Below are 14,921 nucleotides of genomic sequence, written 5' to 3'. Positions count from 1 at the left end.
ACCCTCATGAACTTGACTGGGGTGAAGTACTGAGTGTGTTTCACTGTGTAGCTTAGACATGGGCAAAAAAGGAAGATTCATTTGGACAATGGGATCCAATGATAGCCACTCAGACTCAGGTGGCTAGAATCTGCTACCCAGACTTTCTGAATCATCCAGTGCCCTGAACGGGGGTGAACCAGCTTGGATCTGGACCAGGTCTCTTGGGTTCCTATGAACCCACACCTGTTTCCCTTTTGAACTCGTATGGGTACCTACAATCTAGGTCGTTCCCCATGCTGGTGCCACTGTCTTTCTAAACCCTAACTGTATCAAGTGAACACTATTATCAGGGCCCACCAACCTCAAGACAGTGTCTGTTCTTTCAGAGTGGACCTTCAGTTCCCAGAGAGTAACGTGTGCCCTGAACTCTCTCTACCTCTGATTGTGGCCTGTGCCAAGAGCTCTGGTCAAGTGAGTTTACACTATCTGCATTTCTGGATTTGACAGGCTCAATCAATGCAAACAAGAATTCCAGGATGATCTGTCATGGAACCCTGGATTATGAACACAGTGTAAACATTTCTGAACCCTGTGTGAGTGTTTCCTAGTTCAACTGAACCAGCAAATTGTCCTGAGAGGCAGTTCTGAAAATTATTTGCCCTGTAGTCTAGTATCCTGGTATGTGATGCCTGTCTCAGGGTGGAGAGGACCACTGTTCTTCTCCTTCCATCTTTTTTTTTTTTTGGTTTTCCGAGACAGGGTTTCTCTGTGTAGCTTTGCACCTTTCCTGGAACTCACTTGGTAGCCCAGGCTGGCCTCGAACTCACAGAGATCCGTCTGGCTCTGCCTCCTGAGTGCTGGGATTAAAGGCGTGTGCCACCACCGCCCGGCTCCTTCCATCTTTTAAATCTCAGTTACTCCTCAGTTTTCTAGAATCTCCCCAAACGCTCATTTCGTTCTTCTGAAATCTTACTGGGCAAAGCCCATGGCATTTGAGGAACAATTCAGTTCCTTGCTTTTTCAGTCTGTCTGTGGCTGGGTGAGGTCAGAGGTTCACGGCCTCCTGAGTTCAACCCACAGAAGAGAGTTTGTGTCCGTGGGAACACACTCAGGGACTATGGGTTGTTGATATTGTTCTTGTTCTTTTCCTGTCTTCAGATTTTAAAGTTGAACTAAATTAATTTTAAAAGGCCCTTTAATGTGTGTTTCCGTGTTTCTCTGTGTGAGTGCATGCACACATGTACATGGGATGCCCTCAATGGCCAGATCACCTGGAGCTGCAGTTACAGGTGATCCTGAGCCACCCCATGAGGATAACTGGGATACAGGCAATCCTGAGCCACCCCATGAGGATAATGGGAAGCAAACTCTGGTCCTTTGCAAGAGCAGTGGGTGTCTTAACTGCTGAGCATCTTTCCAGCCATGTTCTTGTTGTTGAGACTCAGTAGCATAGTGTATTCCACATGATCTTATTGAAAGGGGCCAGAAAAAAGCACCAAGTCACTTCAGGATAGCAGCAGACTCTTCAGGTCAGGGGGTCTGGGAAGATAACATTACAAGTTCTGAAACATAACAAATGAGACATTACAGAGGTGCACCACCATGCCAGGCTGGCAGAGCTGTATTCCTATCTGATTTCCCATCACTTCCGCAGACATCAGCTTCACTGGGAGTCTAATCAATGCTAATGGGTTAACTTGAAGCCTTTACTGTAACCAAAGTCCAGTTTCAGGAAGATGGCCATTTACCCTGCCCACCCAGGGACACCCCAGCTCTGCAAAGACATCCTCTCTGCCAGGGAGCTTGAGAATGAGAATGGGGACAGCTGTGTTTTGGCCTCAGGAGAAACAGAAGCCAGAGTACCCAGGAGCTCTCCCAGAAAACTGAAGATGTTACAGATCCTAGGGAGCGGCCATTGTCTCCCAGGCACAAAGTACAAGGAAGAGAGATGCTCTGCCGTGCCTTCCCTGAGAAGAGGACCCGAGATCCCTCTGAATCCATGAACTAAAATAATCCTCACGTCTTCAGTGATAGGATTCAGTGGACAAAGACACTTGCTGCCGGCCTGATGACCTGAGATCAATCCCCAGGGCTCCTACAAGTTATTCTCTGACTGCTGTGTGTGTCCTGGCACATGCATGTCCTCCTCCTTCTCCTCCTCCTCCTCCTCCTCCTCCTCCTCCTCCTCCAAACAAACAAACAAAAAGCAGATAAAGTCATACAACGTATTTTTAAAACCTCTCCTCTTATGCGCCGTCTGCATCAGGTGTGTCTGTTACAATGATTAGGAAACTGACTAACACATGTTCTTGGACGCAGACGGTCTTCAGAGACCCCTATCCCATCAGAGCCCCACCGGGAACCACTGACTTCCCAGGCTGTCCTTGGTGCTGAGTCTGAGCATTACCCAGGTGTCCTTTCTCACGGACTCCATCTTGAACATTCTGTGGAGTGGTAGTTTCTTTTATCGCTCTCATCCTGTTAGAGTGTGGATCTGAATTGTCCTTCAAAGGCTTATGCATTGAACAAAGGCATGGTCCCCAGGAAATAGTGTTCAGATGTGGGGCCTTTGGGAGTTGATTGGAATGTGAATCTGTGACCCATCAATGAAGTAGTATAGCTGTGGAATTAATAAATGGCTATTGAGAGGCAGTGGAAACCCGAGGGGGTCCCTAGTAGGAGGAAGTAGGTATTGGGGTGGGTAAGCCTGAGGAGTATATTACAACCTTCCCCTTCCTCTCTCCTTGCTTCCTGGCATCATCTGGTGAGCAGCTTTTCCCCAGCACCCACTCATTGCCATAATGTTCTTCCCCATCATGAAGACAAGAGATCGCAGACTGAAACCTCTGAGACCGTGAGGCAGAATAAATATCTCCTCACTTAGGCTGGTTTTCTCTGCTACTTTGTCTAAGTAACAGACACCTGACTATCATGGACATTCCCTTGCAACAGTGATTCTCTGGGAAATGGGACATATTCTCACTCACTGTCCTCTGTGTAAGGCATGGTGTCAGGCACAGGGGGACAGGGGAAGATGTCCTTATCCTGAGACTGAGGGTTGCAGAGAGAGAGAGAGAGACAGAGACAGACAGAGACAGAGAGAGAGAAAGACAGAGATCTCAGACTCTGATGTGTATCTGATACCTACTAGGTGCTGGGAGCCTGGTCTGCCTCTCACTCACAGACACCCATGGGTCACTAAAAATCTACCTCCTGATACCCACACAACCTACTTTAGTAGAGATTTGGGAGGTGTTAGGGAAACAAGTATTTCAGCCTGGAATCTGTTTTTCTTCCTTACACACATCATTACACACTTTCTCAGCTAGTTCTCATCAGCGCTGTTTCTGGTCCAGGCTAACAGCCTTGGGGATCTTGCATGAAGTGGCCTAGCCGTGGTGAGAGAGAGAGTGAGGGGGCAGTTGAGGGCTGCACCTGAGGCCGGCTGCACCCGGACTATTGAGGGCATGAAGTCATGGATATGTTTGAACTCTTGATACGATGTGACACTTTCTGTCCTCTTAGAAGGTCAATGGCATGCACGGGTCCCTTATCAGGCCTAGAGATGAGGTCAGTTTTGGCTCAGTGAGTATGACATACGGCACCAAGTGGAGGAACTTGGACTTTGTTCTCTTGATTACAGCCCTGATGAGGCTCTTTCTGGACCCTTCCCAGTGTCCCATTTCATCCTGATTTTTGTGGGTCTTTGAGTAAGATCTCTTCCATGCTGCACTGAGCTGTCGGACTCCTTTGTCCTGCAGGAAGTTCAGTTTGTGTGCAGACCTAGGTTAGGAGCTCAGCTCCGAACCGGGAACATGTCTGTGCATATATGGGGTCCCCTGCAGGAGGGCAGGAGGTGTGGGTTCAGGAACCGCACAGAAGCCAACCACAGAGCCAGTGTGACCCAGGTCTGCCCTAGTGACTAGGTGTGTGAAGAGGAAGTTGTTTAAGCATTCTCAACCTCAGGCTCCCTCTGGACAAGTGTCACAGTTGGACAAATTGTGCAGGACTGTGGAGTGGGTGTCCAGGTCTGTATTGTGACACCTGGAGTGTAACAAAGCCCCTTGCACGGGGCCCGATCTCCTCTTTGCACCTCAGCTGTGTTGTCCACATGCTCTTCTCCTCCCTCACACTCCATCTCTGCCTGCGTCTATAGCGTGTCTGAGCACAGAAGCCATGCCATCCAAGCCCACATTCTTCCTCTGGGATGCCTAGGTGGGCGTTCAGACTCCAAAGGAGCAGCGATTCGCAGCCAGCATCCCCGTGATACCTTCCAGGTGGACATTTATACCAGACCTGAGAGGAGTTCATGACAACTGGGGGAGCTTCCTAGGTTGGGGGGGGGTGGTTGAAATTCCATCCAGCTAGTTCCTGAAAAGCAAAAATCCTCTGTTCCACTATTAGCGTGCATTATTAATTCATTTGGATCTTAATATTTCAATCCACATTTTGTTGTATTTTCACAAGACCCAGTTCATTGTAGCATTAATGTGTGTATATGGAAGAAATGGACCCCTGGTTTTGAAATAATTTATACAGATTTACAAGTCTCTTAATTCTTTCTCCTAATTCTATTGTGGGGTGGGGGAGGGCAAAAACAGCTTGACCACATAGCTGCCATGACAGGCTTAGAGGCCCAGACACAGCTTCTGGCAGGCAACACTTTTGGACCCAGGAAAAGCCATAAGCTGACTCCACACAGTGGGGCGTGCATCTAAGAGGAAATAACTAACATTCTAAACATTCCGTATACCCCCAGACAAATGTCAGCCAGTCAGGGTCCTGAACCCTGGAAATCCCCTCACCCCAACCTCTGCTGTGATGAAAACCCCACCCTGCCTGAGCTCAGGGGCCCTCTGCTCTCAGGGGCCCTCTCTGTCAGGCAGAGAGCCCAAGCTTGAGTTTGAAATTAAAGGCTCTTTGCTTTTACCTACGGAATTCGGTCTTCCTGGTGGTCTTTTGGGGGTCCCCACGATCTAGACATAACACTTACAAGCTTATAATTTCCATTTCCTCCCATTTGAAGCAAAGTTTCAAGTCTCAGGTAGCTAGTCTTAAACTCATTGCATGGCTAGGGATGTCCTTGGACTATTGATCTTCCAGCCTCTCCCTTCCGAGAGCTGAGATTAGATGAACCCCATATGCTTGGTTTATAGGGTGCTGGGGATGAATCCCAGGGTTCTGTGCATGCTAGGCCACACTCTCCCAACTGAGCCATGTGGCTAGGGCCTTTGGAATTTCCTTGTCCTTTTCTTCTTGGAGTAGTGTTCTATCATTTTGCTGATGCTTTGTGATAGGGGTATTGGGTTCTCATGAGTCTTGGTGAAAGTCTGAGTATTTTTCTTAGTATGTTTTCTACAAAACTACAATGTTTCACATTGAACCTGGCTGCTTTTCAGCCATTTTGAAATGTTAATGTGTTTAAATAAATGCTTTTTCACTTTCTTTTTTCTTTTCTTCCCCCTTCTCTTCCTCCCTTCTTCCTATTCTCTTCCTCTCTCCCTCCCTCCTCTCCCTTCCTCTTTCTCTCCTTTTCTTCCTTTCCTCTGTCTGTCCTTTCCTTTCTTGGTTCCTGACTCTCTCTGTGCAGGCGATGTTTAGAGAATACACAGCTGATCCAGGCAGACACTAACTAGACGCACCATTTAAAATGGAGTCTGGAGTCCAACATCCAGAGAATAAGGAAAAATACAAGGCATGAAGCTTGTACCAGGGCCTCCTGCAGGCCACACAGTGGCTTCCCTGAAGCTACCCCTAACTCTGTAGACACCCACTGGGGGGGGGGGGACACAATGTGAAGATGGTTTGTTTTCCTAGGGTATCAACCACCATTGACTCAGATCGCCTGTTATCTGATGAAAGCACAACCTGAAGATTCACCTCCTGTCTCTGCTCCGTGGTGACGGCAGCACAGGCTCCTTGTTCTGCTTTCCCGTCCCATCCCTTTACCCGTTCTTACCATCACAGGGATGAGGGCATTCTTTGTCCACGTCTGGGACATGGTGACATTCACTTCATCATTTCCTGCAGAATGAGAAAACACTATGTGTCTTCTCTATTTCCCGAGTGTTCTGGACAGTCAGCACTGCAGAGACTTTCAGAAAGTCTCCCTGAGGCAGAGAACACTGAGTTATTTGTTGGTGCTCATTTCTCTTGTAGTCTTTCAAAATATGAAGCCATTATATTTAGAATTTGGATTGACAACGTTAGAATGTCACCCATTAGGCTGGAAGGAATTATGGATTCCATTTCAGATGTCACTCTCCAGGTTATAGGACAAATTCCCTCCAATATATTTAGATCTTTCATGCACAGTGTCCTTTTAAGCCACCTGGACTGGCTGTGCTGTGAACTTGTAACTCTGCACAGTGACAGCCAGAGATCAGTGATCAACACTGGGGTTCAGTTCTCCAGCACAGTACAGGCTTCAGACATCTTCCCGTGTCCCTGGTCCCCACTGCTCCCTGTTGCCTTTAGAGACCTCTCTCATTCAAAGGATGATGCTCTTAGACTCCGGGACTCTGCACTGAGGACTTGCTGTCCCAGCCCTTACCTCTTCTGCAGAGCTGTTCTCTCTTCTGCAGGGCTGCAGGGCTCTGGCTCCTTCCCAGGTCCCTGAGTTCTGTTCTGTCCAGCAAGGATTCCTTTTCTATCATCCACTCCCCTTCTCCAGCCACCTTAGCGTGTGGAAATATACTAATGTGCCTCGTACTTGCTAAATATCTCCCTGCAATTCCAAGCAGACTGGCTGTCTTTAGTATCGAATTTACAGTTCACATGAAGGGCCTTCTTATCCGTGGGGACTCTACGCTAGAGACTCAATTTTAATAATGGAGAAATAATGTTTAATAAGAGAGGAAACAGACTGGATGTGCACAATGGTACCATTTCTGTTCCATGTAAAATTGTTTTAATGTTCTTCTAATGCCTTTTAAAGTTATTATTCTAGTCAATCTTAGCACTTAACGCTCATTTTTTTTTCTCAGATAAACCAAGGAAGTTCATTTTTCTAAGCTCAATGTGTGTAATAACTCTTAGAATGGCAAATGATTAAAGATCTAAGACCCAGGAGCTCATGGAACCAGGTAGTTATGTGTGTATATGAATAGTATTGTCTTTCTCTGGGCAATCTTAACACTGGCCATCGTCCTTAAGGCCTCAGGTTATTTTCTGAGCTTGGACATTCCAGGATCCTGAAGTGGGCAGTGAACATGTCCAAATGTTAAAGCAGCATTTGCCACAGACACTGTCAGCTCCGGTGACATGGTGTCTGAGCTTGTGTCCTCACAGAGACCTGCAAAGCGTGTGGCTTCTCTAATTTCACAGAATGAAGACAGCCTCTGCCTGTCCCCTGCACCCTCTCTGCACCCCTCACCCTCCCGAGGGCAAACCCTCAGTGACATGCTGGCTTCACATCCTGTAGACCTAGGGAAGGATGACTTAATCCCAAAAGTACTTTCTCCAGAGCAGCAGCCTTGCCCTGTGACACGCAAACCCATTTTAGTCTCCACTTCCGTCATTTGTTTTCACGATTTCTGATAAGTTTCTGTAAACAAGGTGATGTCGTCCTCTGGTCAATTAGGCACAAGCCTCTTGCTTTTGGAAGAGTCTCTTGCCTTCAAGGAAGAAAGTAGACACGTGGGACCTGTTGTTGGTAGGACATTGTCCTTATGAAGGTTCCCCCAGGACCCATACATACCCCAGGATAACTTGAAAGGCCATTTGACCCACCCTGTCACATCTAGACACAAGTGTGTCAGGAGCCTGGGCCAGGACCAGAAAGAATCCAGGCATCTGGAGAGCTGAGGGTCTAGCTTTGGGCTCCTTGTGTCCTGTGCAGAGTGTTACAGGCTCCTGTGTGGACACATCCTGCTGTCCCTTGAAAGCAAGCCTCTGGGAACACATGCTCTCCCACTCTATTGCACACCCCGTCGGTGAGCTCTTTGCTCCCATGCACTGTGATAATCCCTGGGGAATCCTGCCAGCCAGCCACCCTGCAGTGTGAATGGGTTATCTCAGATTTCTTGTTCCCTGGGTGTCTGGTTCTTGGATTTAGCTCACAAACAGGTCAAAAATACTAATTTATATGGTCACCAACTTGCTGAACATATGATCAAATCCCCAGATTTCCTAAAGGAAAATACTGAGACTACCTGTTTTCTGATTGTCCCTATCCTGGAGTCCTTCCAATGTCATGGATTGTCCTATGACTTTAGGTGGATAATAAAGCTGTGGTGGATAAGAAAGCCTGGCAGCTGACAAATTGGCTGCTCTGGACGCCGTGATAGGTTCTGGATTAAACTTTCAAGTTAGGGACTCCCGCTTTATCTTTGGTTGAGAGTAGGGCATCCCTCAATGACGGATTTCCACAATCTAGGGGTGAAAGCCAAGTAAGTTCTTCAAGGAAAGGAAAACTGCACCGTGAGCTTTTGGGGCACCCAGCAGAGGGCGAGGGAGGGAAGGCGCTGAAGGAGATTGGCAGACTCTGCCGCGCCTGCGGGACCCCAATCAAAATCCAGGGCCTGAGGCTGCAAGGGATCTTTCTCCTGCCTCTCCCAGGGTGAGGGTGTGGGTGGCCTTTTGGTTTAGGGTTCAAAGTCCCTGAGGACGCTTGGAGGGAAAGGCAGCGCCTGAGTGGGGTTAGGGCATTGAGGGCGGGACCGTTTACCAGGCCCCTCCCACCTTTCCCTTAGTGGTTCCTTAAAGTCCCCTGCTCAACCTTTCTGAAGCCAGGCTAGAAGACCACAGCACCAGCCAGCACCATGCCTATGACACTGGGTTACTGGAATGTCCGCGGAGTAAGAGGGATCTGCCTGAAGGGTGGGACTAGGATTTGGGCGGGAAGCTCGGAACCGCCAGGGCTGTAGCAGAGGGATGCTCCTCTTAGCTCTCTGGCGCTCACACACTTGGGAGGCTGCGCAGATGAGGCTGCGCAGGTGTGAGTGCACCGCGGGGTAGCTGTGTTTGCAGAGTGTGGGAGGACTCAGTTGAAAACACGAAATCATACAGTCAGGGGCCAACCATCTCTAATGTCTCTGCTCTTCTCTCCCAGCTGACTCACCCCATCCGCCTGCTCCTGGAGTACACAGACTCAAGCTATGAGGAGAAGAGATACACCATGGGGGACGGTAAGGGCACCTTCCCTGTCAGTCACCTGCTTCTCACCTGCCCAGTGATGCCCATCAACCCGTGCCTAGCTCCTTCTTCCTCAGGCCTGCAGCCAGCCTACAGTTGGAGTTAGAGCCTGCTGCTTCCAGGAACCTCTTGAGGGTGCAGTTTGGTTCTGTAAACACTGGAGATGGCCTGGTGCGATGGAGCTCGCATTTGATTTCAGCACTAGGGAGGCAGAAGCAGGTGGATCTCTGTGTGTTTGAGGTCTGCCAGGTCTACATATCTAGTTCCAGGACAGCCAGAATTACATAGCTGATAAACCTTGCCTCAAACAACAACAGCAAAAAGAAGAAGGAAAACAAAAAACAAACAAACAAACAAACAAAACAAAAACAAAAACAAAACACTGGGAATGGAGTTCCTGGTGTTCACTACTGGGGTCCGGATGGGTCCAGGCCTTATTATCGGTTATTTATACCCTCTCCTCCATCTTGGAAAATGACTTAGTGTGAGAGGTTACAGATACCTCAGGGTATCTTGCTCCTGACTCCTTGGGTGGGTCCCTGAGGAAGGAGTTGGACCCTGGACTGATTCTTTCCATTTCATCTTGTCTACAGCCCCCAACTTTGACAGAAGCCAATGGCTGAGTGAGAAATTCAACCTGGGCCTGGACATTCCCAATGTAGGTGCCAGGAAAGGGCTGTTTGGAGAAGGCATGGTGTCCTCGCCTCATCTTCTTGCTGGGCCGAGGGGTTTGGGATCAGAGCTTCTGCTCACCTGCTCCCATTCCAGGCTTGCACAGCATTTCTGTGGTGGGCTGGGTCCCAGCTCTTCTCTTCAGTGTGCAGTGTGCTCGTGGAGGGCTCACTTTGCCAGGCACACTGAGTGCCAGGCCCCATGTTGGTCCTCACCCAGGGAGGGGATTCAGGGACCCCATATCCCATCTGACTGTCTCTGCTTGTCCTTCCAGCTGCCCTACTTAATTGATGGATCACACAAGATCACCCAGAGCAACGCCATCCTGCGCTACCTTGGCCGCAAATATAACCTCTGTGAGTGGGGCTACAGGGTGGGTCATGGTGGACAACCCCCTTGTCTTGGCCGGGGTGGGATGCTGAGGGTGGGTGTGCTGTGTGTGTGCTGCAGGCGGAGAGACAGAGGAGGAGAGGATTCGTGTGGACACTTTGGAGAACCAGGTTATGGACACTCGCATACAACTCATGATAGTCTGCTGCAGCCCTGACTTTGTGAGTTGCCAGGGGTGGAGCAGACAGGGTTTGCTGCAGGACTTAAAGTCATGCATTCAGATCTGCAGCATCCTCCTTCAGTGAATGAACTGTGCTGCTGATTCTCTGAGCTCTCCTTTCTTAATACAGGAGGACCATCATAACCCCAGCGAGACAGCACATGAATACTGTGAAACCATCATTACTAGAGTACCATGCAAGAGATGGTTGATGCTCTGCTGGTGGACAGTTGATCTAAGTCCTTCAGTATAGTTGTAAATCGCGCCTGTATCTGTCCTTTGACCGCTTCCATGTGTCATTTAACCCAGTGTTCACACTAACAATTCCTCTTAAAACACAAACTTAAAGGATGAAAATAGAGGCTGGAGAGATTGCTCAGGGGACCAAAGTCTTTGATGTGCAAGCATGAGGACTTTGTTATGGATCCCTGGTACCCACATTAAAGACAAGTAAACCTGAGTGTGACAGCATGGTCTTATAATCATAGCACCTCAGGAAAGGAAACAGGAGCATTTCTGGCCTTGCTGGTCAATGAGCCCAGCCAGTCTGTGAGCTCCAGGTTGAGTGAATGACATTGTCACAAAACCATAATGTGGAGAGTAATTGAGAAAGACACTGGATAGCAACCTTCAGCTTCCACAGTTGCACACATAGGTAAACACACACACACACACACACACACACACACTCGCACACGCACATGCACACGCACGCACACATACCTCCTTCCTACAAACACATTATGGAGATAGGATGCACAGACTTGCGAGTGGCCTGCAAAATGGTCTTATACATACACCTAGTGCTTTCCAAGAATTCTGTCTTTGGCATCAGTCAGGGTCAGGACATCTTCCTAGGAGAGAGCTCAGGGTCAGTCAGAGTACCTTTGGCTGTTCTTCTTTTCAATATTAGTGATTGCTCAAATCTGGTGCAGGCTCTTCACATATCTGATCTGTTCTTCTGCAACCCCAGAAACCGCAGTATAACCTTGTCTTCTCCTGGGATCTATACATCCTTTGCTTCTGTGGCTCCACTGGATCTCTGGGACCATAACATCTATGATACTTAGGATGTCCTGGATGTGACTCATAGCACCTGGGTACCAGTGGTGACAGATTTAGGAACAGAATAGCATTCCTGTCTGTCTTCCCATCATCTCTAACAGATGATGTTTGCTACTAATAAAATGGTGGTGATATTCATGAACTTAGCCCTTCAAGGCCAGCAGGTGGTGACAGATGTTTTCTGCCTCAGGAGAAGCAGAAGCCAGAGTTCTTGAAGGCCATCCCTGATAAGATGAAAATCTATTCTGAGTTCCTGGGCAAGCGGCCATGGTTTGCAGGGGACAAGGTAAAGGGAGGGGGGTGGAGAGAGGAGTTACCATTCTCCCCAGGTTGTCAGGTTCCAGCACACTCACTGTCGGCTTCCTGCAGGTCACCTATGTGGACTTCCTCGCTTACGATATCCTTGACCAGTACCGTATGTTTGAGCCCAAGTGCCTGGATGCCTTCCCAAACCTGAAGGACTTCTTGGCCCGCTTTGAGGTGACGCCCTGACCCTCCTTCTTGGGTGGCCTTCTTCTTCTCTTCCTGTAAGGATAAAAAAGAAAGGGGAAGTGGGTGCCTTTTGGCGGGCCCTGCCAAGGTATGCCACTGAGAAAACACGTCACTCGTGACAGAGTTAGTGCAAGAAGTTTATTGGGGAGGCGGGAAGGGGAGAGTGGAAGAGTGAGAGAGACAGACAGGGAAGAAACAAGAGGAAGAGGAGAGGCAAGAGAGCGAGCTGTGCCCAGCGGGCACTTTCAAGGGGTGCACATGTTGCGTAGTTGACGTTGAGAAGGCACCTGACAACAGGTGATGACATAACTGCTTTGGAGGCAGAGGCAGGGCTGCTGCTGCCGCAGCGGAAGCTAACACTTCCTTCACAATGCTTTTCTAATCTGAGACTAGAGGAAAACAACCAGGGCTTTCTGAGCTTTCTGTAAAGACCCATATGGGGCAAATTTTACCACTTCAAAATCCCCAAAGGTGGGTCGGGGGGACACATGCAAATGCCACAAGCTTGGGACTGAATCAGCAGAGAGCTGTAGAAACCCAGATTGTGAGATGCATGTGATACTCCCCATGGCTGCTGAGCCCAGCCTGGACCTCACCTGATTTTAGTCTTGAGTCATCTACAATGGGGAATCTGAGGCCTTGATCCAAGGGTTTTTCTACCTGCCATCTGTTGTAGGCAGACTTTTCTTTCCTATCTACCAGTTGCCAAATAACCAACAAAGGGACTCAATATTAATTATAAATGCTGGCCAATAGCTCAGGCTTGTTACTAGCTGACTCTTACATTTAAATTAACTGGTGTTTCTTATCCATGCTTTGCCACGTGACTTGGTACCTTTTCTCAGTTTGGCATGCCCATCTTGCTTCTCTCTGAGTCTGGTAGTGACTCCTGAGTCTGCCCTTCATCCTCCCAGCATTCTCAGTTTGGCTCTCCAGCATAACTTTATCCTGTGTAGATATTGCCCAGTCAGCTTCTTTATTAAACCAATCACAGAGACAAATCTCCCGCAGTGTACAAAGGGATTATTCCACAGCTATCTATTGGCTTTGTTCATTCCCCATCAAGGATGTACTTTCCCAACTAATTTCCATCAGCTTTGTTCTGGCCCAGGCTGGATGTCCTGGGGGGATGTCCAATAGCTGGCATGGCTCTAGGGTGGGTGGGTAGAGAAACAGAGTGGCACCTTAGCCCAGCTTGTGTATAGACAGCTGTGGATCTCTTTGCGCCCTCTGGAATTGTCTGTGTGTTCTCCAGTTTGGTGTATGGCTTGTAGCACAACGTACAGTCATATGGAGCGGTTCCTGTACTGTGGGTGCAGATGAGGACAGACAGGGTGCAGTGAGATTATACTCAGGAACCAGTTGAACAATCGTCAACTCTGCTCTCAGGAAATTGTTGAGAATGTGATGTCCCTTTCTTTCAGGATTTGCTGAGTCACAGGTTCCACTTGTCTTTCTGGTTCTTTTTTCCTGTTACATCCCTCCTGTGTGTGTAAATACAAGCTGGAAAGTGCCTTCCAGGGGCACGTCTGAGGGAGCGGGGGTGAAGGGAGAGAGAGAGAAGGGCAGCCCCAGAGCCAGGCTGACTCCAGCCCTGTCTTGATCACTACCATGTGAGCAGGGGAAGTTGATTAACCTCTCTGGACCTCAGGTTGCTTTCTGATAGCTCGTCCTGGTGTTTCCTGAGCATGCATTGTGACCTTTAGTGGGAATGAAGCACCTTCATAGGGTCTAGTCTCTCTTGCCTGATAGGAACTGAAGAGGTCTCTTGCCCGGGCTGGGAGCTAAGCTAGCTGTGCCATGTTCCAGGGCTTGAGCTTTTGAGAAAGGCTATTCCTGGTGGGACTGCTAAGCCTAGTGGGGCTGCAGACCTGAGCTCTGGCTGTGTCCTTCCCCATTTGCAGGGCCTGAAGAAGATCTCCGCCTACATGAAGACCAGCCGCTTCCTGCCAAGACCTGTGTTTACTAAGATAGCCCAGTGGGGCACTGATTAGGCCTCTGCCATGCTGGCACTCACAGGGAGGACCAGTCCACACTGGGGATCCTCCGGGCCCTGGGGACAGCCAGCCTTCTGCCCTCAGCCTCCCTGATCTCACTTCCTTCTCCTTCCCACCGCCTTCTCCAGCTTTTCAGTCCCCTCAGCTCAGACCCTGGTCAAGCCCATGCAGTCTCCATCTCCCCACTTCCTTTCATCAAGACCCCTTCCTCATTTGTGCCCCAACCCAACCACACAGTCCTCTTCCATGACCTGATGCCTGCCCTGAACTCTGCTCCCTAGAATTACCCTAAAGGTCAATACTGTCTCAAGTTCCCCAGTGGGGGGGGGGGGGCTGCCCCAGGCCTTCTCATCACCAATAAAGCCCGAAACACACTTGCTCTGTGCTGTGTCTCATTCCTTTTTCTTTTTGGACTCTCCGAGTGTTACAGCTGCTTCCAGAAATCTGAGCTCCGAGCCTGTCGTGCTGGCTCTGAGGAGTCTAATGGAGCAGAAGGAGTTTGAAATATCTTGATTCTAATCTGAGACCCTCACAGCAGTGACAAAGCTCTCTAGAGGATAAAGTGTGCTTGTCTGGACTCTCATTCACTGAAATACGTACTGGGACTCTGAACTGTGAAAAAGCCTGTGGGTCTGGGTCTCAATGAGTGATGATGTGGCTTTGGATGGCCTCTCTTCCTCCACATCCATGCCTGTGTCGATATTAGATTTCTAGGGTATTGTCTTTACTGCGTCTCTGATATCCTCTTCTGGCTTAAAGCTCTCCTGGCATGGGGACCTTCATTCTTGGTCAATCCTTTCTGTTTGGGGAAAGGGAATTGAATTTACCCTGCTCTCTGCTAATTTTTATGACCCGTCCCTCCTGCACCCAAGGAATCACTGTCAGTAAATCTCCTAGTCAGCGAGGCTCCCTGTGTCTCCTTCCACACTGGGTTAGCCAGACAGTTCTTGGGGAACTTCAAAGTATCTGTGACGATCAAACCCTGGTTTTGTGCAGGCATGATGGGATTAGTTGCTATTGCGTTCAGG

At 49.0% G+C, this 14,921-nt stretch overlaps 1 protein-coding gene across 1 annotated transcript; it reads left to right on the top strand.

Annotated features, from left to right (window-relative positions):
- Positions 1-8,505: 8,505 nt before the first annotated feature.
- On the top strand, positions 8,506-14,267 carry LOC121820809 (glutathione S-transferase Mu 3). The gene is made up of 8 exons (XM_006979492.4): positions 8,506-8,780; positions 9,035-9,110; positions 9,711-9,775; positions 10,064-10,145; positions 10,240-10,340; positions 11,595-11,690; positions 11,774-11,884; positions 13,801-14,267. The coding sequence occupies exons 1-8, from the start codon at positions 8,745-8,747 to the stop codon at positions 13,888-13,890; spliced, it is 657 nt and encodes a 218-aa protein (XP_006979554.2). The 5' UTR covers positions 8,506-8,744; the 3' UTR covers positions 13,891-14,267.
- Positions 14,268-14,921: the final 654 nt, after the last annotated feature.

Source organism: Peromyscus maniculatus, chromosome 6 (assembly GCF_049852395.1).
Source record: "Peromyscus maniculatus bairdii isolate BWxNUB_F1_BW_parent chromosome 6, HU_Pman_BW_mat_3.1, whole genome shotgun sequence".
Lineage (NCBI taxonomy): Eukaryota > Metazoa > Chordata > Mammalia > Rodentia > Cricetidae > Peromyscus > Peromyscus maniculatus.
This window is presented reverse-complemented; position numbering and strand designations above follow the sequence as displayed.